This window comes from Orbilia oligospora (genome assembly GCF_000225545.1).
Source record: "Orbilia oligospora ATCC 24927 unplaced genomic scaffold scaffold00091, whole genome shotgun sequence".
Taxonomy (NCBI): domain Eukaryota; kingdom Fungi; phylum Ascomycota; class Orbiliomycetes; order Orbiliales; family Orbiliaceae; genus Orbilia; species Orbilia oligospora.
This window is the reverse complement of record NW_011645648.1, coordinates 181,689-209,181: the sequence shown is the minus strand read 5'-3', so window position 1 is coordinate 209,181 and position 27,493 is coordinate 181,689. Positions and strand designations below refer to the sequence as shown.

The 27,493-nt window shown below is 40.7% G+C and overlaps 4 protein-coding genes across 4 annotated transcripts; 3 read left to right on the top strand and 1 right to left on the bottom strand.

Annotated features, from left to right (window-relative positions):
- Window positions 1-4,910: 4,910 nt before the first annotated feature.
- AOL_s00091g62 (uncharacterized protein) lies at window positions 4,911-5,318 on the top strand (the record flags this gene model as incomplete). Its single annotated transcript, XM_011125820.1, has 1 exon — window positions 4,911-5,318. One exon carries the CDS (start codon window positions 4,911-4,913, stop codon window positions 5,316-5,318), a length of 408 nt encoding a protein of 135 aa, XP_011124122.1.
- Window positions 5,319-9,039: 3,721 nt separating this feature from the next.
- AOL_s00091g61 (uncharacterized protein) lies at window positions 9,040-10,404 on the top strand (the record flags this gene model as incomplete). Its single annotated transcript, XM_011125819.1, has 2 exons — window positions 9,040-9,797; window positions 9,855-10,404. The coding sequence occupies 2 exons, from the start codon at window positions 9,040-9,042 to the stop codon at window positions 10,402-10,404; spliced, it is 1,308 nt and encodes a 435-aa protein (XP_011124121.1).
- A 5,164-nt stretch (window positions 10,405-15,568) lies between these two features.
- AOL_s00091g60 (uncharacterized protein) lies at window positions 15,569-17,212 on the top strand (the record flags this gene model as incomplete). Its single annotated transcript, XM_011125818.1, has 1 exon — window positions 15,569-17,212. The coding sequence occupies one exon, from the start codon at window positions 15,569-15,571 to the stop codon at window positions 17,210-17,212; it is 1,644 nt and encodes a 547-aa protein (XP_011124120.1).
- A 673-nt stretch (window positions 17,213-17,885) lies between these two features.
- On the bottom strand, window positions 17,886-18,851 carry AOL_s00091g59 (uncharacterized protein; the record flags this gene model as incomplete). Its single annotated transcript, XM_011125817.1, has 2 exons — window positions 17,886-18,626; window positions 18,681-18,851. 2 exons carry the CDS (start codon window positions 18,849-18,851, stop codon window positions 17,886-17,888), a joined length of 912 nt encoding a protein of 303 aa, XP_011124119.1.
- Between the last annotated feature and the right edge of the window lie 8,642 nt (window positions 18,852-27,493).

Below are 27,493 nucleotides of genomic sequence, written 5' to 3'. Positions count from 1 at the left end.
GGCCAACGAACAGTTTTGGATGGCTATAGTCATGAGTTATTAGAAGGCTTTATCCGCGGCTGTTTGCTCGGAATGTATGTCGACAGTACCTGAGAAACCTAAAACTGGAGCGGATAGGATTTGCTGTTATTGTGATACAGATGGTGAGGATATAGGAGTCTCGAAACCACCATTACGACGGCCGGAACCCCAAGTACCACCAAGCCCCCCGGTCAGTTGCATCCTCGCCTTCACCAACTAGGGAATCAAAATTACAACGGGGGTCAGGGTCTAGCGGTAAGGGACGTGTTTGTAGAAGGACCAAAGAAACTTAAGAAACATTAGCTACACTTTCAAAGCCCTAGCGGATAAATACGAAATACCTATCTATGTGCTGATAATGTCTTAATATCCAGTTGAAATCTACTTAAAAGCGTTCTAGCTTACCACAATTTAATAGTTTGGCTAGGTTTGCTAGCCCATATCAAGTTGTGGTATCCCAAAAAGGTAAATACCCAATCAATAACCCCTATATTACTAAGCTTTCATATATCAGCTCAATATGAATAAGAATTTTTCCAGTTTTTTAGTAAAATACCTAAAAATATGATTAAATAGTATTAGTTAATTTTGATTTTTGTTTATTATTTAAAATTTGAAGAGAATACATAAATATACCTTTTTTTGGAGTGATGCTATAGTTCATATGCAGAATATTTCTGATTCTAACAAGCTTATTTATAATATTTAGTTACAGTTGTACAAGGAATATTATTAATTTAATCTGGGATTTGAATTTAATTGTTAATGTTAACAGGCTGAGAAGGTGTATATGGCAAATATCATAGCAAACAAAAATCCGTTGAGACAGGTTATTACGTAACAACTATTGATGGATGGCTTTAAAAATTAAAATTGGTCTAAATATTAGATTAAATAGGTAAATTATGGGACTTAATTCTTTTTATTCTCTGAATTTTATTGCTTAGCTATCGTATTGGAAGAATAATAAATTAGATAATTTTTACAAGGGGGTCTAATTTTCGAAATAATCATTATTACTATGGGCGTAATTTAAAAAAGTTTTGAGTAGAGGGGAAAAACACAAATATTTTTACCTACTGCTTGAAGGTAGCAACGGTTTTGTTATCAAGGCTGATGAATATAACTATATTGGAACCATTTGGATTTATTGTTTTATTATGTTAGTTTTTAAGTTGGTGAAGTTTTATAAAATTTGGAATTTTATACAAACTGATAAAAGTGTAAGTTTTGGAGGTAATAAATTTAATTAGGTTGGATTAAATCAAGTATTTGGCGGGCTTCCGGAATTCTCTGTAAGGACGACGAATGCAAATGGTAAGGTCGTGATGCTGGTATGGTTGGTACCGTTGGCAAGAACAGTACCAATTGTAATGAAGGTGGCGCTTTCAATGCCCTGGTTCAATTGGAGCTTGACTGTGTTGGCGGAGAATACGATGTTTATTATATTGAATGAAGAAAATATGATTTCTGCAAGAATTAAAGTGATTTTTGAGGTTATAAAAAAGTTATAGAGTAGTGTTCTTGTTTTTTTTTATCTACTAGATGGTGAACGAAAAATATTGAGATTAAGGGGTAGAAATGAGATTTTTTTATACTTAAGATTTTATCAATCCTACACAATAAAAAATTTCTTTTAAGCTTTAAATTTATTCATACTAAAATCTTAATAAGCTTTACTTTTAAGAATACATTCACACCTTCAAAACCCCCCCTCAATTATCTCACAAGCCGGAGCCACTATAGCAAAAGTAATCCTGTAATCAAGAAAAGCAATATTTTGTGACCATAAAGTTACACAATCTTAAGAAGTCGGGCTAAACATAGTTTTTGATTTAAGCTAGCATGTTGGGTCAATATAACCCAAAACAACTCAAATTATCGTGAGCCAGTAATACAAGTTGTAGGGGAGAACATTCTACTTCTATAACATACTGCATTTAAGCCACACAAGCTCTCTATAACTATATTTAACAAATCAGTAACCTTCTTAAACAGTAAAGAATCAAGCATACTGATTGATTTTCAAAAGGTAGAAAAGTAAAATGAAGATATTGTAGTTATTGTTCTCTATTTTTATTTTTTTTGTAATACTATATGGAATTAAGATAACACGATTTTTTTTATTTGTTTTGATAAAAGAATTAGTGAACAAAAAGAAGGACCAATATATGAAAATAGAATTAAAAGGATTTAACATTGTTAGCTAATAGTATTGTAAATTCTGTGCAGCTCGAAAACTATTTGGCTATACGGTGATGTCGGTTAATTGAGCGGCCCCAATGCGAGGCCCTTATTGTGAAACCTACTGCCAGTAGTCTGGTACCTAGACGTCACAAGGACTGGTGACTGTGAGCAAGCTCTGATTTCAAACTTTGATTGCGAATTTAGACCCTGTATGGTATAATCACTGCCATCCAAACACTAAAACCGGGATTGGATTTTAATATACATTTTATGAGGAGAAGAAACTAAAGTTGTATGATCGACTTAAAATGTATAGTTTATTCCAGCTTTAGGAGCTTTCTGATACTGCATATGTGTTCTTTTTAAGAAATCAACATAATGTTACTAAGGGGTATCTGTATCAGCCTTGTGTCACCATAGACCAATCGGAGGTGTAGAGCTGCAGCTGTAGGGCTGGGTCAACCATCAATCAGTACAATTGATCAAGCCTTGCACTTGTTATATACGTTACGTAATGTTTGCATTCCTTTTGGCATGCAGATGGGTCAGAATACTTTACCAATAAGATATACTTTTTGATATTTGGATAATATTATCTTGATCTTGGAGATATTTCTAGCGTCATTTAGTAGTCTTAAGTATGTACTAATGTATGTGTAATGGAATAAAAGTCGCCGCGACTTCATTATGCAGCAAGGCTGCAAATATATATGCATGGCATGTGCATATAAGACTCAGATGCGCATCAACTGCGGGGTCATCCAACCACCTCTATTAGCCGTTTCAAAATACGTACAGGCAGCCTTTGGCTCCATTCCGGCATTTCCTAAGCTTAGGCGCCTGGCTGGACGTCGGTGCTCTGCGTCACGAGTAATGTTAACTCAAGAATAGTTGTATAGTTGGTTCCCGGCGCCAAAATTTCACGGCTGTAAGTTGCAGAAACTTCAGTCGAAATTTTAAATTTAGCAACCCAAACTACGACTTTAGGGTGAACTTCCGGGGTTACAAAGCCAGTTTAACGCCATTGCTAGAACCCATTTTGTTCAACGGTGTAGGATCATTGGGTTTTTTCAATGCAAAATTCTAGGTGTTTCGAATAGGATCTGCAGCAATACTCGCCAAGGCATGTTCGAAGTCATGTTACTTGTGATAAAAACATCCAGCCTTCAGTAGAGACCCTGTACAAAAGGCGTTCTATATACTAACAAAGCAAGACCGACTTGGCAAGCCACTGTTTCCGTGCATGATTGTTCAATGCGAAAAGGCAGATATCATGTGTACTCCCCATCCGGCCTTCCAGACTAAAAATAATCAATGACTCTAGCCGCTACGATAGGAGTGAAGGATTTACCATTACTTATTGATATTGCATAACCTGATTCCAGCCTCTACTTGGCGCCTTAGGGCGAGGCTACAGTGTTAAGTATGGATCCTGGAATTGATCGGGTGTTGAGAGCATGCATAAATACCCCAGGCTTTGGCGAGTTGACAAAAACCCGAAATTTATCACTCAATCCCTTTATATCGCAAAAACCAACATAAAAAAACTATATTCATTGTTTATCTGATTAAAGCCTTTTATAATAGTATTATATTTCTTATATTATTTGATTGCATTTTTGTTGTCTATTTTTATTTTGTTTATTACGTATAATTAATATCTTTTTGGTATTTTTTTCACTCCATATAATTAATATCTTTTTTAGTATTTTTTTTTAACTTTTAGTAAAGTATTTTTTGTTAGTATTAATATATTTTATTCATTTTCCAGCTTTTAGATTAAAATTTTTTGAAATTTCGTATTATTTTAAATCCAAAATACCTAAATTTGTTTGTAACAAAGTTTATCGCAACATTTGTGGAGAAATCAATCAAGTAAAATTAATTATTAAAATATTATAACAATAAAAAGTAACATTTTTATACCCTTATCACGTTATTTTCGGTGTCAACATAAGCAACTCAATAATTTATTTTATCAATGTTGTTATTGGTGGTATCGAGAATATTAATTTAATACTCAACAACAAAAATTTAGTTTTAATTAGATAAACAACTATAGATTCTGTTATAACCAAAAATTTATACCAATGTAAAACTAACTGTTTGCTCTTATGATTAATAAGTCTTTTGCAGAATCCATACAAACTCTTTTTCCCTATATAAACTGAAAAAAGGTCGACTGAACTAAATTACAAAATAACCTACAAAACCTTGTAACCAATCATATCAAAAGGCGAGACAACACCGTATTATAAAATGCGATTATCCAAATCATTTAGCAAACTCTGTAAAATAAAAAATTTTAATCTTACAAACCCGAAATTATTATCTTTACCGACAACTAGAAAAATTGTTTACAAAATAATATCTTCGTAGACATCCAAACATGCTTAAAAAAACCAAATATCTTTTATATCCATATAACCATTATCAACGCTTCCCATAATAATAACCTTTAATTACAAAATATCTATACCCAAATACAACACTACTCTTATATGCAAATCGAAGCATCCCAAAAAACAATCCAACAAACTTTTCAAAGCACTATAACAAACATTAATATTCACCTAAAGTTATCTTTGGGAGTGAACGATATTAGTATAATCGAAGAAACGTTACATCAAATACGAATTAATCCTGGCGTATTTCCCTCCATCGTTATCAAAGAAATTTGTGGGGAGAGTAGCAAAAAAAGAATGGAAAATCTTCAGCAAAACAAAAGCAATAGCACTAGTAGAAACTGTAGCAAGAATCATACTAGAAACTATGGAGGGGGGAGAGGGAACCGTGCAGGGAATAGCCAGAGGGGCGAGGGGAACGATTACCAGAAGAATGGAGGTAATGGTTACACGAGCGGAGGGAATAAAGGGAATAGTGAAGGCAGTAGGGCTAATAGCTGGCGAGACAGTCACAACAATGGTAGGGGTTCTAGAGGAAGCTCTAGAGGAGGTTCAGGAGGGAACAATACCGGGAAGGGGAATAAAGGGAATGGTGAAGGCAATGCGAGTAATAACTGGCGAGACAATCATAAGAGTAGCGGGGGTACTGGAGGAGGTTCAGGAGGGAATAATACCGGAAAGAGGAAGAAAACAGACAAATCATAAAATTAATTCTAGGATAATTACAAAAATTCGAGTTTCCTAAACCTCTCCAAAACGGAAATCAGTCTCAGTCCTAAACACTCAATACTAGATATTTAGATAATTAGCCTCCACCCACAGAACTATTCTTATACTCACACTAGAAAATCAGAAGGCTTAATTCCTTAAAAATTAGCAAAGCACTTCTATACATGCCAAAACTTCAGATCGATATGATAGATAGTTGAATATTAACTTATTACGCGCATTCCCTTTTATCTCAGGGCCTGATTATATACAAGAGTACTAAGGCTACATAGATTTATGGTCGTGTGTACAATGCACTAACTATATATACATCCTTAATTTATAATGTATTCGACTATACTTATCATAAAATAAAGTTTGTGTTTAATGAAGTTTATAATCATTTTTGAAAAATATTTTTACTGTTGAAGTTATTTCAACTCTAACTACTTAGTCTGGGGGACGCTCCTAACTGCTGGTGCCGAGATTGTCCCAACTTGGCCTAGGGTATATTATGCTTAGTATACATGCCAAAGGCAAAAATTCGGGTCTGGAATACCGCAATAATATAATGACGATACTTGGAAAAATAGCTATGTTATAAGATCTAACAATTGGTCTCATATTTAAACCCAAGATAAAATAAGATAAACATGTTTTAAAGTATAGTTGTGGTACGGGGCCCATGGGAGTTGGGACGACTTCGAAGCATAGAAATCAGAAGTGTTTGTCTGTCTAAAATTCCTAGTTTCGGTCTCAACATTCCCATGTTTGACCAAAGTATTTCGAGGTTAATAAATAATTAATCGAGAGAAATTTCTCCAAGAATAGCACCGGCTGTCTGGTTCAGTGGACTGAACCAATCACATCTCAGATGGTCCAGTGGTCAAGATTTCCGCCTGTCAATATTTGTATTATGGTACAAAAACCTATTTGCTCGCGGACGACCGGGGTTCGATTCCCCGTCTGAGAGAGACTTTTTTTTTGAGATACTTTTTTGTATTCGAACTTGGAACATTTGTGTACTAACACAAAACAGCGCTTCCGTACATTTCACAGTTTGATTCTGAGACTGACAAACAACAATTTTGTTCCAAGCTAAGTGCAAAATTTATATTTAAAAAACAAAAAGCTTATTTCAAGCCCAGCCCATTTCGAGCCCAGAATTTAAGCCCTAAATAAGCCAAACTTTTGAATTAAACCTAGATTTTGGACTGAAATCGATCTAGATAACCGGCAACACAAATTCCAATCCGGGCCCAGCTCGGCCCATGTAGAGGCCTAATTATTTTGTTGAATTTGGATGTATATATTATTGTCTCGCAAGCTAGTGCTCTTAGGAAGATACGCCAATATTTGCAGAAAAACGACAAAAGCGGCTGAGTTGCGGGATGGGATGGGTGCAATGTTTGGTAGACCAAAACCATGTAGAATAGAATAAAATTCAACAAAACTCTCATCAAAAGCTTTTGTTGGCTATACGTGGTTTGGAATTCTTTAAGTCGATGGATCTTTTACGGTCTAAATATAACTTGATGTTTATATTATGAACGGAACCTGATTTGTTCGCTATAGTTTTTTACAAGAAGATTACATCAATCACGAGGTACCGCTTGAGAGCTCCCTTTCGTTAAAGATATTTATAAATTTAAGAGGTAAATCTATCGGTTAAAATCTGGCTTTGAGGCTAGATTAGGGAGAACGGTGCCTCCTTGTAACAACAGCTTGCGAGATTGTTGTCGACGTCCTCCGAACCGAGGGAAATTTTTAAAAAGCGACATTCGATGCGCATACTAGTATACTCTTGTCTTGCTCTTTAATATTGGCGCATGCGAAGCTGATATTGGCTTTTCAAACGTGGACTTTTTAGGGGGCAAGAATGGACGTGATGCATGCATGGCACTTCTCTCAACGCTCTCGCATGCAGCTAGCCAGCCTCGAACAGGGCATGCCATCCGATATCCCGTGGTTCCACTGTATACGGTTAGGGTTGAAATCTGTTACCGTGTTATTAATGACAATTAAGCCAGTATATTAAGACATGCAGAATTACTAGATCAAGGCTCGCTTTGGGCCCTGCATATTTTTCTCTGATCTAGATTCGAAAAGCCAAGAGCTTAAGAGCTAGAACCCGGTATCTTGATATACCGATATCGTCGAAACTAATATCGATGTACCAAAGGAGGCGCGAAGGGCTAAGATAGAGCCTTTTTCCCCTCCCTCAATGTTAATGTGAGTAACTCCGCCTTACCATCACCGGATCTTTAGGTCTTACTAGTTTTGACAGAATTTGTCGGTCACAATTAAGCTGATATCAATGTATCTGGAAGGAAGCTCAGTACTTAGGTTAAATTGTATCCGTTCGGCCGTCTTAATTAAACTTAATATATCCCTCGCGGCCTCTAGGAGTCAGATGGGACGAATATTGCAAGGAACAACCGAATAATGATAATATAACCATCTAAGCTCGCTAAGCCGGTAGCTAGCTATCAACGCTAACTATTAATGTCGCACAGGTGTTGTATCATATTTTCTAGCCAATTAGATATCGATCTCTTCGATGTCCGAATTAATATCTGTGGGAGAACCTATTGCGTATAACACCCAGAATAAGAATTGCTCGGCGCGCAATGCCGGTCGATGGCCGCCATCGCGATCACATCCCGATTTCGGGTATTCGGCCGCGATATTTACTAGTACGTGAATAAGGTTTTTATACATGACAACTAAGACATAATATATAACTAACAAACTCTGATATCTTTATTATATGTCCCTTGCTGTAGCGCGCTATAGCGCAAGACCTATGGGTAGGGCTAGCGATCTTATAATAACAGGCTTGCCTTGAAACGACTTGGGATCATTACCTAATCTGTACACCTGTTTGTACCTATATGAGACAAGATTTAAAAGCAATTGCGATTTATACTAGAAATGATCATTCAGATGACATCGAACCCTGTATGTCCTTTTTTTGGTACCGGGTCCGTGTGCTCGAGGTGTCAGTTTTTGCCGATGCATAAATTTGGCGGGCCAACTTCACAAGATCCTAGGTCAGAACGAAGTGCCCCACCTCAGGCCATGTATGCTAATGTAGGCTAGATCCGAGAATATCTTGTCATCGAAACATACAACGACATAGTAAACTTATAGTTCTTAGGATCGTCGATGCGAGCGGTATTTGATAGGAAATCGGATCTTTTGGCAGGCTTGTTAGCATTCTGGCGTTTGCATGCGGAACTAGGTTCTGGAACTTTGAAATTATAACTAAAATCTCGGCAAATTAACGTAGACGCGTGACTCGGAAATCAACAGAAGGGGAGAGTTCATCCCAACTTCATCCAAAACTTACCGTAAAGGTTTTCATAAGCGGCGCTACAACTTTAATTACCAGGTCTAGGTGAAAGGTATCCTTGAAATCCTACTTTAATTGTAACCTAACATTATAATCCAATATCATAATATGGTGGGATCGATACTGTATTCATTATTGTGGGTATAAGAAGGGCCCATAACGACAGTTCGAGAGATTACTACTCTCACCATCACAGTCCCTGTCGATCAAAATTAAGGCCTACCTAGTAGGTAATGTTCACTCTCGCTTTGTGGCTCCTTCGCTGACCACTTTCACTCATTCTCTGAATCATCTTTTTTACTACCCTCATATAATCATTCACTCTCTAAACCAAAATTCAACACCCTCTTTTTGTCAATCAAAATGCACTTTTCAAGCCTTTTAACCCCGGTGGCAATTGCTCTCTTGAGCGTATCCGAACTTGCATCCGCTCATGTTGTTTTCGTTAAGGCTGTGGGAAGTGGCGATGACAGCTTTGCCGGTTACGGACTGGGTTACGATCCGGCAAACAGACGAGATGGGGGTGGTTTTTTCCCTTGGCAGAAAGATGTATCAGTTTTCGACAGTAAAAACGTTCACACTAAATGGAACAAAAACTATAATAATTATGGATGCGGAGTTACTACCGACTCTCTTGTTACCCAGGTACAGAAGGTCAACCAAGCGGAGTGGCAAGATGTAGCAAAAAAGGGGGCCGCATGGCCATGGCCCTACAAGGACACTATATCTGAAGGGTATAACGACATTAAATGGGGGATTGACCACATGGCTTGGTTGGAGTGGGGCCAAAAAACTAGATATGACAATGCTCTTAAACAGACTCTCAAAACTGGTATTCCGAAGGTCGTTCCAGGTGGAAAAGTAAAGATCACAGCCTGGATGGTAAACCAGGACGGCGGTGGTCCATTCAGATGCTTCATCGACTATAAAGGTAATGCGAATCAGTGGTCAGCCTGGGACCTGCCAATAACTACAAACTGCGAAGGTAATGCCGAATCTATACGTTCGTGGGGCGCCCCGGCGCCATGCGACATTGAGGTCACATTACCCGCGAACATGAACTGCGAGGGAACTTACACCGCCCCAAGAATTTGCATCCTTAGATGTCAAAACTATGCTGAGTAAGTTAAGCTTCACTCCCACATCTGGCAGTAAGAGACGCTAATTTCGTATATTAGGAACGGCCCTTTTGGAGGATGTGTTCCCATCCAACAGCTCCAACCTGTTGTGAAGGAAGTGGTACAGGCGAAACCAGTTCCGGTTCCGGTCGTCCAACCTGTCGAGCCCGTTGTGCTTCCTCCCGAGCCTGTCACCGTCACGAAGAACAACCTAGTCACGATTATCAAAGACGATCATACTACGGTTTCTGTCGTCACTAAGAATAGCGTTCTCACTCTGACTCAAGTTATTCAGCCACCACCAAAAACAACGGTAGAAATTCAGACCAAAATAGTTACTATTAAGACAAAGGTTTTGCCCACGAAAAAGCCTACGGATATCGGAAAACCTATTACGCCTACTGCCAGGCCACCAACAAATCAAAAGCCTACTTATGAAGAACTTGAAGCGGGTCTCGGTGGAGAGGACTATGATGATGATGTCATCGAGGAACTGAAGAACACACCTATCACTGAGGAGGAAAAGAAAAAGCTTAAGAAACAAGTTGGTCAGAAGAATGAATCTCCGGACGGCTACTATAAGCAAAAGCTTAGGTTCCACCGAGATTAAGAACACTCTTCGTCTTTCGCTCTATATGCAGAATTATGGAAACACGATTCCTTATGAGAAACGATTTATCGAGGCCTAGCTATGATGCAAATAGTCTATGCCTCATTTCTGGTTGCGCCGTTTGTAGATAGAAATATATGCTACAACTCACTTGACATCTAGCTCCGTAAAATGCGTGGTGTTATCAATTATTAGTAACAGACTCCAATTTAGCCTCTACTACTTCCGATTAAAAAGGGTGTTGGAAAGCAGTACCTTAGTATGAGTGGTCTTAAAGTCTCTCTACTAGTATTAAATTATAAAATTGCTTTTGGACGATACTGGAACTATTACTTTTGAAGCTACGCGGGCTGAATTGTGTATATGTAATGATACCTTAAATCGCTTGTTTCCTTTCTCCTTCGCTTTAACTAGTCATCTCACTGAGCGTTGGTATCACTAGGTAGCTTTCGGAAGCCGATGTGGTGAATAGGTTTTGCACTTTTGTGATTGGTTTAGACGACTCGGCGAGTTAAGCCCTTGCGAGATACTTTTGGACAACTGGGTGTATGGCAATAGAAATCTCGTACCCCGACAATCAAACCAGATAAGAGGATTAGAAACAGCTTCGGGCCGGCCTGGGGTAGACAATAATTATGCTAAGATTCCTTTGGGGTTGCAAGACTGCAGCTGGTCCAACGCATTAGTTTGTCTTGGTCTCGTACCGGCACAGTTTTGGTTTGCTCATCCGGCGACCCTTCTTGTGCAGTCCCGGCACCTTCTTGTGTTGGTTGGTTTGCCAATCCAACAATACAACACCAACACAACATTTTTGAAGTCCAGCAAGAACAAACAGACGCGACATTATTGAACTAATAATATATCAATAATGAGCAGTGATGAACCAGTGGTCAATGTCAATATTTGTATTATGGTATAAAAGCCTATTTACTCGTGGATGACTGGGGTTCGATTCCCCATCTGAAATTTTTTTTTTTTGGGATATTTTTTTGTATTCAAACTTGGGACATTTATATACTAATATAAAATAGCTCTCCCATACATTTCACAATTTAATTCTGAGACTGACAAACAACAATTTTGTTCCAAGTTAAGTGCAGGACTACAAATTTATAGTCAAATTCTACGAAACTGTACGTGATGACGTAATAGGCGTACAGCCGGGTAAGTCGTCGGCATATCTAACAAACCCACACTCTGAAGAATGTGGCGCCCAGACTCGAAACGTCTCATCTACCGCCAATTCATGCCGCCTTGGGGCACGAGGAGAGGCGGATTACATTTACCTACTTGATACTGAAGCACGAGCAGAAGCCATTCAATCCTATTATGCAATTAACATTGAAGGATCTAAGCTCGACAAGTCTATGGGATCTGCACCACGCAGGGGATAATCAGAAGCTACCTGACTCCACAAATCACATGGTCTGTTATCCTAACATGCCTATTGGAAAGAGTTACACGGGACCGATAATGAGGGGAAGTGGCAGTAAGTTCATTATATTTCTGCATATCCCTAGGAAACTGAATACGGTACTCCCAAAATCAGCCTTAGCAAAAGGCTCCATTAGCCCGTCGGAATCGAACCTGCCGTACGTAGCTCAGTTTTAAGTAGAAGAAAAGAAGTACAAGAGAGAGGCCAAACATAAACTTCTAAATGAAGCCAGCCCCCACGTATGCCTGCTCGAAAGTTTTCAATGTCTAAATTTAATAGTAGCTGTATTAGGTCCCTTTCGGCCACTTATCCGTGATTTATACCGTTTGGCCCAATATATATTGGCATATACTTTTTTGATACCCTGACTACGCGCATACCTTCTCGGCTAATGACACCTAGAACAACTCCAGAGAACTCGAGATTCGGGGAACTGTCTCCATCTTTCTAATAGTAGCTAGTATTAGAGCTACACCTCCAGCTTCATTGCAGCAATTGATTATGGTATCACCCGTAGGATCTATTATACTGATGGCCTCCTCGCGATCTTCCATGTTTGGATATCTTGTGTAATGAGGTTCCGTACCCTTAATCATACCATTTGTACGATACAAAAAGCTTCGTTTGATCGGTTGGGATCGCACTCGCTTCTCCCCGCATCTTCGCACTTCTTGCGTTTCCGAGGTTCCCGAACTGCAATATCCAACACGCTCAACACAAATCCGCCCGCGACACTCTTTCTCAGTTTGCTTTAACTCTACACACCTCCTGCATCTGTCGTGGTGATTCGGGATGATGCACTCTCACTTTTTGACTGCCAATCAAATGAAGGCCTGCAGGACAGGTCGATAGTTTCTTTCAAAACGTATGTACTTGTTTCCTTTTCCTTGACTGTGTCTGATCAATTGCAAACTACAATACAAAATAAAAGCAACTGTTATAAGCGAAAAGGTGTTATGAGGCTGAAGGCTAGTGAATTCGATGAAGAACTATCTTATGCATTTAGAGCTTCCTTAAATACCTGAACTATAGTTGCGCGGCTGCGCTATATAGATGAGCGGGTAGGTATATATAAACTCGCCCCTAACCTCCCAATGCCAAATTTACGCTGTTGAAGGAGAACTTGCCCTCGCTGTTACTCAGTTTAGACGTTGGCTACAGCCTGGGTTCAATATCGGATTAACAGAGTTCAACGTACAGCACGCCCTTGTAGTTATAACACAATAAGGGATACTTACTTTAGTCCACCAAGGTATGTCACCTCGGGACCATGGCTACTACCGGTATGCTTTTAATTTGATGGAAAACTAAGGCTAGAATTACTAGGATGCTTTAACGTTATTGTAAAAATTGGTACCATATTAGCGGTGCCGTCCTGAGAGTCAACTCCGGGGTGGCCCATTGAATGGTGCTTTCGAGATTTGGAGATTTCCTATTAACTAATGTGCATAGAATTACGTGCAAAACAAAGAAAAATCCAATATGATGTAGTGTTGGCTACGTATTCTTCCTTGGGACCCCAGGTTCTCGCTGGCTCGTGTAGTTAGTCGTATCTCGGAGATTCGAAATTGAAAGTTCAAATGACTGGAAGAAACTTGAGCTCGGTTCGAGGAAGCTCGAAAGAGGGTTACGGGGGAGAGGAAAGAGGTTAAGCAAGGCTTTCGGAATTTATGAAAGAGTTCTAAAGGGCTGGTTAGGGCTACCGCAGAAATGAAACGTCGTCAAGGGGAACTGTCTTCGACTCTTGAAAAACACAAAGAGAGTGTTGTTCACAGGGAAGAAAGGTTGTCGAAGAAAGATATGCGGAATCTCGTGGAATAAACTAGAGGACTAGGCGTGTAGAAGAAAAATTAAAACGTACCGAAAACTATATAATCATTTTCTTGGCCCTTCCGTGGCAAAGGTAGGTTCTATGTCAACGGCTGAACAAGAGAGTTATCTGGGGTTTTCCATGGAGGATTTCAAAAGGAATGTTATTCAAGAGTCTGTCTAGGAAGTCCTCTTCTCGTTCTTGTATCTTACTACCCCAAATCAAAACAAAATGCCTTGTCGAAATTTTCTTCTTGCGTTCGCGGAATCTTTGATTCCTGATATTCACCGTGTGGGGGAGGAGATTCGGGCGTTGCGACTGGGCATGCGCACGCTGCCAGCGCTTCGCGGGGCGTTGACTCGGTTGGTCGAGGAGTTGGAAGCATGGCAAGAACATTTGGACGAGTTACATCGGAGATCCCTGACGGCGTGCGTGTGCGGGGAGGGGTGCGCGTAAGGTAAGTACGAAAGATAGCAGTATCATGCAGCGTCCTTCTAATATGTCTTTTTTTTCCCCCTAGGTCGTTCACGTCCACGTCTTCGTTTTGGTGGTTCGATGGCCTGTTCAACAGGTTCTCTAAGTTGCCTTACATAAGACTGGATAGGTTGGGGGGCGATGTTCTCCCCTGGTCGCTAGAAGTAAGTGGAAGCCATTTTTGTCTGCATGGGCGAGCCTTGACAAACTAAGAACTCCGCAACTATCTTCTCGATACCAGGAATACTGCCCTTCCCACTAATAACTCAATATCTAATAGGCTAGGTAGTCGTTACTTTCTTCCTATAATCCAATAGCCAACAGCAGTATGCAGGAGGGTTAGATACCAACACGATGGTGCAACGACAGCAGAACAAAAAGCTTCCGTTCGCCAACCGCTCAAAAATACCCTAAATATATGTACATCTTACATGTCACGAGGAAGGACGGATGAATTCATGAAGGGTGTAGTAAATGTAGCTCGAGGGTCTCCCTCTCTGTTTTGTACATTGACCCCGGATCTGGTGTATGTGCTAGGAAAATCAAATTAATGTTGGTAATTACGCTAATGTATACTTGCTGATTGATCTAGTACTAGGGAATTTGGTTTGGGCCTATGGTCATTCGATCTACTGCTCAAACTAGCGTTGGGGCCATTCAAAATGATTGAACAGGGAGGTTGATCAACCGATGCCATCTACGAGTCGTCCGATTTCAAGCTTCGTTATATCGATAGCATGGTGACTGAGCTAGTCATTTTGGTCTTGGCGGGTGTCCACCTGAAACATGCATGGATGAAAAAAACTTTTCGTGTATTCCAATTTCGTGTTGGATGCGGTCAGATCGATGCTCTCGCGTCGAGACAATATAGTTATATCAATCGCATAGTTACAATTTTGGACCCTACATACCTTATTCTTATGTAATTCTGATGGACAAGAGACTTTATGTAGGCACAAAACTGGGACCAGCCGCACAATAGACTTGCTATCTTTATCGCGTAATATCATAGTTGATTTATTGGGGTACTTAGCTATTTTCGCTCCATTTTGAAGCCCGAAAGTACACTAAATTATTGTAGGCATCGGGAGCTTTAAACAATGAGAGCAACAACATTTTCGTTCCCCTAACGGCCGACTTTCAAGCATGCTCGCTAGTCTCACCAACATCTGCGTCCCTATATTTTGTAGTTATTGATGCGTTCGGGGGCTTTGAATCCACAGAGCTCTCATTGCCTAATTGTATATAATCTGTGTATACAATCGAAAGAATCCGGTGGCGAACCTTTCTGGATCTCGCTCGAAATACAGATCATTTCAAATTAAAGTAAATTTAATATAAATATCAAGCTTAAATTCGAAAAAATTGCAAAGGGGACTCAACGACGTAACAAAGACTACCCGTACGGTCGCCTTGACCTCAAGATCTCCTCTTACCTCGCCAGCATGGGTCCAGAGAATGAAGAGGAAACAGAAAAAGATCAAAGACCTCTAATTCTCCCCACCTCGTTGATACATGCGCAGCAAGATGCGGAAGCGGAGAGAGCTAAATCCCGGGAGCTTGCACAACTTTTAGAAAATTATGACCCTAAAGATTTTCTCACCCTGCGGCCTATTCGACGCTGGTTCGAGGAAGGGATCTATCAGAGCTCTACAGATACCAGATTTGTCGTCCGGCCAAAGTTTTTGATGGGCTGTATAGCAAGATGTCTCAAAAAGATTGACAAAAAGTATCTCCGGGGGTTTCGGAATGCTGATATCCCGTTCAGTGGCCAAGATGGAGTAAGCCCTGACGTCGACTTTGATGCACAAATGCAGTACGCCAGCTATCGGTATCTTTTAGCAGAGAGATATTCAAGGTTACGTGAAGAGTTTTACAAGGATGAAGACGCAAATTATTATCGTTCAGTTTTCGAGGTCCTGTCGAGCCAGGCAACATCATTGAATATCTGGGTCACAACTGAGGATGCAGAGGTGTGCGCAGGAAAGTTCGCCGTACTGGAAAAGGTGGATGACAAAGGGGCTTGGAAAAATCACAAGTGGGAGGAGGTGACGGAGTATATAATCGAACAAAAGAAAGCGCCGAAAGGGCGAGGTTCGAAAGCTGCTCGAACTAAGGCCGAGTACATGAAGGCCGTTTCAGGCGGAGTCCATAAGCGGAAGAAAATACAAAAAGATGCTAAGAAGTCCCGTGGATCGACCCCTGGTAGCGACAAGAAGAATGAGTACGTCATAGTCGTAGAAGAACTGGATGGCATGGAAATTACGGAGGAGGATTATGAAATGGGTGACCAATACGTCTCTGAAAATGAAGAGGAGAAGGAAGACCCGAATCTTGGAAACAAGTCCCAAGGCGATGGTTCCAAGACTGGCGAGGGGTCCAATGTCCCAGATAACGCCGAGGGACAGGGTAAAGGTACCCAACCTCAGGATAAAAGTACCGGGAACCCTGTACCGCCCTCCACGAATAAAAAATCTTCCAAGCTACAAGATGATTCTGCAGCCAATAATATGAATAGCTTCGGAGTCCGGAAAGATGGCGAGGATGTCATAATCGATGAGGATATAACAGCGGTATTCTTTAGAGGAAGACCGGTGGCGCGCTGTTGCAATTCTAGCCAAATAATCTTGGCCATAGGTCCAAGAAGCTCACCGATACATCGTATATTGCTACCAGCTGAGTGCAACGTTGCCTGGGATCAATACCCCAAAATCTCAAATTTAGATAAAGAGGACAGGCGAGCCGGGAAGCCTGAATTTCACGGCATGTTGCGGGGTATTTCAGCCGTCGCGTTCGTCGATGCAAATAATAGAGGTCCGGAAGCGATCGACCCTCGCAAGCGACAAAAAGGCTTTAGAATGCCTTTAACATATGTCCTTCTCTCTTGGAGAGATGGACACAAAACGTGGGAGCCTAGGTCTAATTGCAAAAATCTGAGTTTACCAAGGCGTTCGTCAAAGGCATGGGACCAAAGGATTTATGACGTCGCCGTCAAATTCCAGAATCATCATGAGAAAGCGAACCCTGACAGCGAAATATTCAGGGTCCCGAATATTAAAGTCGAGGAGGAGGATGAGGGGGATTGGTAAACCATAAAGGGAACGGCCTCGTACACTAAGAAGACGAGCTCTTCTAGAGCCTTCAAAATTTCTCGCATGTTTTATATTCATGTATTGACTCGTTTGTTGTTGTGAGCTACTCTGCCCTCATTCCTAACACAGACACCCTTTTTCCTCCGGTGGAGGTTTTTTAATGGGCCTGTTTAATATTATATATAGTTATCTTGATATTTGGTACATCCAGCACGATTCTTCAACCCGTAGTATCCTCTATACCGAGAAGGCTTAACGATGCGTATAACGAACGATCTTATATTGGTATTGTCATTATATTACTGCGTATTTTCAAGGGGAGCTAGTAGTACTACAGGGATAGGAGTGCGCTCGAGAGTGCGTCGAAGGAAGTGGGTCTAAAGATGTCGGCCCATTGATTCCCCAGGATGCCTTCGATGTTTACTCGAATTTGGCCGCCTTCCAGAGATTCAGACTAAAGCCCCTGCTACTCTATGAACGATACGATGACATGCCTCAACTCGCTACGCTATTTGACCTAATCTGTACGCAGATTTCTATATATAACTTTCAATATAGTTTTGAACAACGAGAAAAAAATAGATAGGACAAGGTGGCGAATAATAGAATTCTCCGGTACCGTAAAAATAGAGATACATGTAAGCAAATACCACAAAATTCCCTCCTAAGCCTATGCATCAATTCTTCGCTTTCGCTTGTGTCTTTGTAGATCCTCAGCCTTGAACCGGGGTGGCTCCATGCACAACGAGCCGAGGACGACGTCGTGTGGCTCCGGAGAGTTGCCAATCCCTTCCCATCCTAGTGGTAAGCTCGAAAATACAGGTTTAAATGGCTTGGAGTGTCGCCCTGGGGTCTGTGCACTTCGCTTTGTCAAGCTGTGAGTTGGAGCTTGGGATTGTGCGCTTGAGCGGTTGTATCCAAAGTCTAAGAAGCTATTTTGGGCGTCGTTCTGGCGCGTGGGGCCGGGGGGGTGCGAAATCTTTGCGTCCGGGCTTCTGTCCTCAACCCGTTCTATCTCTCCGCTCGAATCCAACCCGTCCTCATTCAATGCTTCTGGGCTATCGGCACTCCTCGAGTAGAAACTCATTAGCCCATTGGGGCCTTCGATGGCTCTTTCCCAGCTCATGTTTGGCATTTTTTGTACTGTATTATCCTTCGCATTCGCACGAAGTTCCTTCTTGATGGAGCTGGAAGTATTATTATGGCGTTTTAAGGCGAATAGACTGGAGCCCAGATTCTCCCTCCCGCCCCAAAGCTTATCTGTGACCAGGGTCATATTACCTGTCTCCCAAGACGATGGTGGCTCTAGTATTGCGGCCTCTAAGCTCCCATCTGGGTCATTTCGTTTTTTAGGTTCTAAAAGGTGAATGTTTTCCGGACACCAAGTTTCATCAACAAGCTCTGAGGCCTTCTGCCTAAGATTAGAAGACAACCCATGATACTACAAGTCAAGGCTGGCACTTACGATTGCGTCTAGGGTTGTTCGCCAACTTGAATTTGGGGCGGAGGAGTAAACAGCGCATCTCTGATTCCGCTTTATCACAACAAAAACTTCTGCACCGTAATTCTCGCGGAGCTTGTTTGCCTTGCATAGAAAAGAGGTTTTCGAACGTTTGAAACGAAATTCAGTGCTCATAGTGTACCGTTTTAGTTGGATATGCACATCAAACGAAGCAAGGATTTCCGATATAATCAAATAAAGATTTTAGCAAAGTATAGAGCAATTTTAAATTTTCGGTTTAGTTCGCTAGATACAGTTGATGTGCGACACGGAAATGTAGATGGGCTTTTATCCTTAATTAAATACACTTTTCATCATTAAAAATTCGTAAAGAGACTGTGGATATTTTATCGATTGCAGGCAGGAGGCAGTGACATACGAAAATGTTGAGGTAGTTGTGGCTGTATCTGTAGGCCGTTTGAAACATGATTGTCATACACGTTTATGCGCCCACATATTATATTGTGGCGAAACATGTTGTGAAAGTTTTATCAAATCAGTGCTGCTGTGTTTTATATCTCATTTCTGTAATCGATAAGCCCTCTCTAATCTTACCGAACCTTTATGTTCTCGTTTCAGATCAATTAGAGTGGAGACTAGTCGACTTGAAAACCCGTAACAACTTGGGCCACGCATTCACCTAAAGAAGAGGTCAAACTGATAAAGCATGAATATAACAAGACCATAACTGAACACCAAGGCTAAGCATCAACACACCATAAGACCGCGAATTCAACTGTTTTCATTCCTAAAATACGTGTGGCTGCGAAATGGATAAACTGAGGGAAGAGTGGGATAACTTCAAGTCTGGGGGATCAGGAAACTTGCAGGAAGACTGGGAAAAATTCAAGGCTAACCAACCAGACTCAAGTAATATACGAGAAAACTTGGATAAACTGAAATCTAGCCTAGGTCCTGACGGCCTAAAGGAAGATTGGAATAGCCTTCAAGATGCTCGCCATAAGTTCGTGACGGGGCTCCAGTTCATTCTCTTTTTACAGGCCCAGTCGCCTGTATTTTGGTATAGCATCCTTATACTCCTACTCGTTGTCATCCGCCTTCTTTACAATGCTATTAAATACCTATCTAGAATATTTCGGATCCACGCTTTGCTTTTCTTCCTAAAGCATATCACCTATCCGTCCATGTTTGGAGGGAGGCGGGTTCGGTTCTGGCGATGTACTCGTGGCGATATGTTGATTATAATCACATTTATATCTCTTAACGTTGTAATTTTGGTTATACCTTTAAACAATAGCCGGTGGATCGAGAGAACGGGCCTGCTTGCGACGATTAACCTAATTCCACTAGCGGTCGGCCTAAAGTTAAGTCGGCTTACCAATATCTTCAAAGTCACACCCACCTTTTTTGCATCAATCCACATATGGTGCAGTATCACGGCAGGGGTCGTTGCATTAGCCCACTCTATCATTGCGATAAAGCAGGGATCGTCGACATCTTCGATCCGAACAGACGGTAAATATCGTGCAGGAGTTGTCGTAAGTCGTAGGCCTAGCTTTCAAGCCTGAAAAACTACTCCTCCGAAACTAAAATTTGCATATAGGCCGCCATAATCCTTCTATCAGCTTTTTTATCGACCTTTCTCCAGAGAAAGTTCTATGAAGTATTTTCTAAACTTCATCTAGCTCTAGCAATTGCCTGCATCGTAATGCTTTGGATTCATGTTGGGAAGTCAGTGTACTTTCCTATTTGGATAACTATTTGCGGGCTTAATTTAATCTCAAGATGCGGTATATTGCTTTCTGGGTATAAAAAAAGGCTTCAGCGGCGCCGTCAAAGCTCCCTTCCGCAGTATACAGCCAGGGCCCTCGCCGAGAGCGCCAGCTATCCGGAAGGCTTATCCGTTGGGAATGCCGTAGTTACGCCAGTTCAGGGCGTGGTACTAGTCAAAGTCGCAACAAAAAAGACAGCTCGTATTCGTGCTGGGCAATTTGTTCAGTTGTGCATCCCGGACGTGAGCACATCAGCTTTCATCCAACAACACCCCTTCTATATATCCTGGGTGGACGAATATCCAGAAATGTTGATAATGTCCCTTTTGGTGGTTCCAAAAAGGGGTTTTACTGAGAAGTTGGTACGACGGGCGAATTCAGTGTCTTTATATAGGACGCCCGCACGTTTTGACGGCCCATTCGGCGTCTCCATGAGACTGGAGAGATATGGCACTATTATCGCATTTGCAACAGGTATAGGTATCACTGGTGTATTACTTTATATGAAAGAGGCGATCGCGGGATGTCGAAAGCATACATTTATGACTAGAAAAATACAATTGTTCTGGTTGTTAGAAAAAGAAGGTACGACCCAAACACCCTAGGAACCCGCTGAGCATCCATACGCTAACGTAACCACCGATCGAAGCTCATGAAGCATGGATTGGTTCTTGGATGGAGGAGCTTCTCGCTCAAGATATAGAAAAAGTAAGATCCCTTAATTCAGATATGCCAAAACCCCCAAAGATATTGCGATAGATCTAGGAATATTCGAAATCGAAGCTTCTTTTAGACGCAATCAAAGCGGTTTGGCCTAATCAATCTTTTGCAACGGTTAAATACAGAACCTTGAAATAAACATGTATATCCCGCGACAATGGACCAACCCTGCGGCAAGAGAAGGGCTCGTCGAGTACCATGGGAAGCATCAAAGGATCTCTAAACGATATGAAAAAATGGATATTCGGAGACTTCTTTCGAGACTCCTTCGCGAAAGTAAAGGTGATATTGCCATACTAGGTAGCGACGCAATTTCCTCCTGCAGGTATTCCGGACCGTAGTTGTCAGAAAGTTTTATTAATAGAAGAACCAGGGTGCACTCACAAAACCGCTGCGGAGAATATTCGGGATACTCTCGTCGAGAAAATGGACCGCCCGGTTGTGTTCCGTCAACTCGACTTTGTCCCGGCTCTAGAAGGAGAGGATCTGATCGAGCCTGGGGTAGCTTGATTTCCTTGGATATTGGCCTCGGAAGCCGGGATTGCCGTTCTGTCAGGCGGATACCCTTCCCCGCCTAAAAGTTTGAATAATATTAGATATTTTAGAAGATTAGATTGAATTACGGGTTATGGAAGGCTAACTTTGGGAGAGGGGGCATCCAATTGCGCAAAGGTTTTTTTCGGAGGGGATATCTGAACATCGACTGGAGGTTCCAGACAGGGCAGTGTGGTCTCGTTGTTTGATAATTTTGGAATACTTTTGCTTCTTTGTGATTTTCCTGCCAATAGACCATGCCTCAAGCCCTTCAAGTTGTAAATGTATTTTACAATATTTCGGTCGATGCTGCGGTCACGAGAATTTGACATAATCTGTTCGACGATTTTCACCCAATCAAATATCCCACAAAAAAACACAATGTAAACGCCAACATGGCTTTTGTTGTCCTTGAGGTGACCTAGAAGGGCCATCGCAGCCTCTTTAATCGCTGAAAGTAACTGGTGACACCTGATGGTTAAAGGGTCCAGGGCCCCGGGTGCATCTCTGGTGGCGCTGTATGGTACTTCGTTAACTGCGCATGCGTTCATATTGCAGCGTATTTGAGGTATCGGACTCAAGTAGTACTGAAATGCGGATAAAAGAAAGCCTGGCCGACGGATTGTGAGCCCAAAAATCATAGGCTTCGTATTGGCAGCCAAATCTTCCGGATTTTGACCGTCTTTATAGTCGATAGAGGCTATTTCGATACCAATAATTTAATAGCATAAGCGCTAGATAGCCTTCCCCCGGCCTCTAGCTCTCTCCGCATATCTTCCTTACGGGTAGTCGAGCGGTTAGCTTTTCGTGTACGGTTGTTAGGGGGTCTAGGTATTAGGCTAACTTGCAATCGATGTAAAAATAGAATTGTATCTGAAGCGCTGCTTACATGCATATAGCGTTGGCGGGGGGCCTCACGATATAGATCCCATATCGGCGAAACTACATACTTAAAACCTTACAAAAAGAAAGAAGGAGGTATTTCTAGAAACTTTCACTAACAAATCCAACCATTGTACTGTTTGGTGTCTTCAAAATGTTTGGCGAGTTGAAGTCTTTTCGCAAGATGTAGAAGACAGAAACGCTAAGCTAATCATTGGGTAAACCCTGCGCAGCCAATCAAGTTTCCATTTAGCCCGTTTTTCAGAAACGCCGGCGTAAACTACTAGCAACTTCTTCATCTGGGTGTAAAGGAGATGGAGGGGCATGGGCGAGTATTGTCAAATTGCCTCCCGAGAGGCACGACTTCAGACCCAAGGTACCCCCGCAAACGAAGACGTACAGGAGGTGAGTGAGGTTTATTTCGCTAGACAGGGGATCTGGAATCACGTTCTTCAGATCAGAGAGAAATCTTTCGCTACAATACCACCTGTGGGTGCCTGGTGCAGCATATTGGGACAACAGTTGTAACATGGACCACCGACTTACTTGAAACGAAATTGTGCGTAATCTTTCACAATTTCTGTCGATGGAAAGAGCCTCACGACATGAAATGAATTCAATAGCCTACTGACACCTAAGCTATCGAATCCTAGCCGCCGAAGGGCCAGGCCAGGGCAAGCTTTTGGAGACGAACAAACACAACTCCAACTTTGGAGGCCAATCGCCTGACCTCGGAAGATAGTCCATATGTGGATTGGGCTATGAATAGTATCTCGGTGAGACCGAATGCAGTGGAATTTCGGACCCCAACAATTTCGAAGATCTCGAGAACGTCGGCTTTTGTAAGGCCTAAGGATAAGATAGACAAAGATAATCTCAAAGGGCTTCGTAGAAATGCGTTCATCAAGGCACTTCGGCGATTATCATTACTGCCCTGTAGTGGTGGTGATTAGGTAGGGTGATCGGTCGGTGGGTTCGTGGGTTAGTTGATTGGAGAGTAGCTAGGAATGATGACTATTTCTGGGTGTGGGACCTCTAAACAACCCGCGGTGATGAAACTGATATTTATTTGGGCATTCACTATAGAGAAATATATTACTCAAAAAGGGTGCCATCGTCTGGTCTTGGGGCTACCAAAAAGAACACAGATGATAGAGCACAACAATCAAACACAAGACAGAAAATGAAGAAAACGCTTCAGGCAGCTGAGAGACGCCACCAGGCTAGACTGATCGTTGGTCAATGGACCACAATCTTTGGGTACAAATTATACCCAGGGCTATGGCTTCTGAAAGATTGGGGCTTGGACTAGGATTGACAAATATGTGCTATAGGGCTGGGTTAGTAGCCGCAACTTAACGGGCGCGAAATTTGTGGTTAGGAATAAACCCACATTAAGAAGAATTCCAATTGTGGAGCATGAAGTATTTCGCACGAAGTCAGAAGCTGAGGCTGTCCAATTTTCGGGGTGAGCTAACATCGCGGCTTTGTCCCCGTTGTCAGAAAGAATACCATTTTCCATCATGTCCAAAGCGATCTCTCCGACCCCAACTGCTGGAAACGGGATCTCAGAAACAGGGGCGGCTAAATTCTTTCGGCGGATTGATAATGCATCCCCAATTTTCACAATATTTGGTTGAGATAGAAGAATTCTCGAAGATTCAACCGTGGTATGCTCGAGACCAACTGAGTCCAAAAATTCCAAGCCAGAAAGTACCTAGGCGCATCGATGAATGTTAGAGTTGTATATGCACTTGGTTTATTATGCATTGAGTATTTAGTAGAAACTAATTATGTACCTCCCGACAAATGTATCCGATTTGTGCTTCAGAAAATGTGATGGGACATCCGATAACTTCATTCAGGGCGATTTCGAGATACTCGTGTTGGATATAGTTAATTTCGGGGTGTTGGATATATCCAAGGATCTGTATGACGTTTTTGTGCGAGGACCTTATGAGAACTTGGATTTCTGAGAATTGCTCATGTAGCGGCGCCGGCGATCACCGTCATGTAGCACGTATGTGGCCTCATCAACTCCGATATCCCTAACGGTTAATATACTTTGCAACTGTTTGAATAGGATCGATTCTGAATAGGGTCGATTCTCAACAGTGCGCGGCATCCGTCTTGTTTCAATATCGAGGAGTCGATCGAAGCAGTCAACAACACATTGGAGCTGTTGGAGGTTAAGCTGCAAGAGGGGTATATCATGGGTGTCAACTCCATAGGCCATATTTAACGCGATTTCTACGGATTTCAGGACCATTTCCTGATATACGATGCGACCAGGCTAGTAAAAAGCTAGTCAAGCCTATTATGGCCATAAAGGGTCAATATAGTTGCGTGATATATAACCCTGTTCGTTAGGCTGGGGCCTGTGCTACTAACATTAGTACCGTCGAGTCGATAATATTATCCCACCTAATACTCTATCGCGAGATCTTGTAATAACTAGGTTAATTATTGGTCAACTGAGTCTGTGGCATCTGCATCATATACCCAAAAATAGATTGTTAAATCTTTGATTAGCTATCATTCAAAAATATGATTCACTTTGATTTAGCAGATCAACAACATTGCAACAGTTATATATTGAGGTCAGTATACGGGGCTCAAGGACGAGGCCAGCACTCATTAAGATATCTTACAATCAACTACGAATTTTGCTCATACGTACTATTATGTGAAGTTATCATTAGTATATATATCAAACTCTACTCTTATCAGAAAGTATCACCAGCTAACAGCATATATACATCAATGGCTAACCTGATAAAAATTTTCCCACTAGAGATCAACCTTTACATTTTATATTTACTATCGCCAAAACAGGTTTTGAGAGCAAAAAAAGTTTATAAGTTATAGAAAATACAAATAGAATACAAAATAGTAAAAAAGTATATCGCAGAACATTTTGAATCGATGGATATTACGAAGAAATATCAAGTTTAAGAAAACAAAAATTAGGCAGAATGGGTTTTAAAAGCTAACTATAAATATTTAATTTGATAGAAAGAGTTTTTCCATACATTAATAAAATTTTTAAATACCTAAATTTTACACAACAACATCATGCCAAGCCCAGGCCTATTAAAATGATAACGTTATCTAACATATCTTGCTAGGAAGTTGTCAACAATAAAATGATTTTTTGGATTGATATAAGGCATCATTACATCAATTATATTAACATTAATTTAGCTAATATATAAAAACATTTCGTAAATCACTAAGAATTGCAATCTATTCTAGAAATAAACTATATAAACTTCTTCATCAACAATCTCATTTCTATCCATTCTCAACCAGAAAGAATAATAATCATTTAGCACTATAAAGACAATAAAATATATACAAATCAATTTATATAAGTTTTCCCCCTTTCCTCTTAGGAAGTCCCCTCAGCTAATTCAAAATTTAAGTGCTTTCTACATCAATACTAATCATAAAAAACCAGATAAGATATAGAGTTTTGAATTTGGTGCGACTTATCCGTAGAAATTATATAAAAGTTGTCATTAGTTCAGAAGGTAAAGGTTGTATTCGATCATAAAATCGAATTCGCTAAACTTGAAACAACTCCACCTTCTTATTCTTAATTATAAAAATGGACTAAAAATCGATCGAAAAACAGTAGAACTTTGCAACCCAATAATCAATGGAAGTGTTTATATAACTAGCCCTAATAGCAAATACCTAGTTATATCTTACAATAGGTAGCTTTAAATCTACCAACCAAAAAAAGATTTTATTTAAGAGGTTAAAATGATCTAACTAAAAAACATTTTTAACTCTATAGAATTCAAAAGGGCCCAGCTTCACATTACAGAACAAAAGATTATTGCAACAAAATTCTTGGTTTTTGAACTTGATTACAACAATAACTTCAAGCTAATATGCATCCAAAATTACTATTTCATAAAGTTCAGACAATCAATATCTTTTGTTTTGAACCATTCCCCATCTCAAGATAGATCCATTAAAATCTCTTTAAACCTATGGGATGAATTCGTAGAAACCACGAAATTTGTTTCACCACCAAATTTCTTATAAAAACTCACCTCTAAACCAACTATTTTATTGTTAATAAAAACATAGACCATAAAAACCCTACCAAAACCTGTACCTCCTAGAACATCGAAAAGCATTTTACCAAGAGTCATAAATGCGATAACTCAGATAATAACCGTTACTATCATCCTATTTTTCGAGCGACTTTTTGATCCCCCCAAAAGCCCAAGAGATATTATGCAAAATTTATTTGTGGAAAAATATTCGCACTTTCTTGAATTTGCCACAATTTTATGATTGTATTTAATAGAGGAGGAGTTGAAGGTTAGGAAAAACAATAGCACAATGCGTATTCCTAAAGATTGTTGCAGTAGGGATAGATGGAGAATAGATAGGGATTGCGGAGGCGTCGTAATTGCTGATAGCAGTTATTCAGAAGCAGTCTATATTTACGATTTCAGACCCAAATATTGATGAGGAACACTCACTGCAGAAATGGCGGCACTTTTTGCTTCTTCCTTTACCCCAAAGTAGAGTAGAGTTTTGAAACATAGTTCTTTTGCAAAACTATTAAGGCTGAGCTCTGACCCTAGAATTTCCAATGCTTGGACTAGCTATGCCCGTAGGCTATGCCTATATTTTCACGAAATTTAGTATTTTAAACCTTTAAACTTGGACTTCTAAAATAATCGCCCTTCATAGAGTCAGTTTTGTGTTGAGAGCGTGGTAATCCGTGAAACACAGAAATTTTAAGTTGAGACAAATGTTCGAGCGCCCGCTCGGGATACAAGTATTGTTCCCCGTTTCGGTACCGATCCGCCAAGTTCGAGCGCATAGATCGAAGGCTGTTAACTTATCCTATAAACCAGTTGACAACCTTAAATTCGAGGCGAG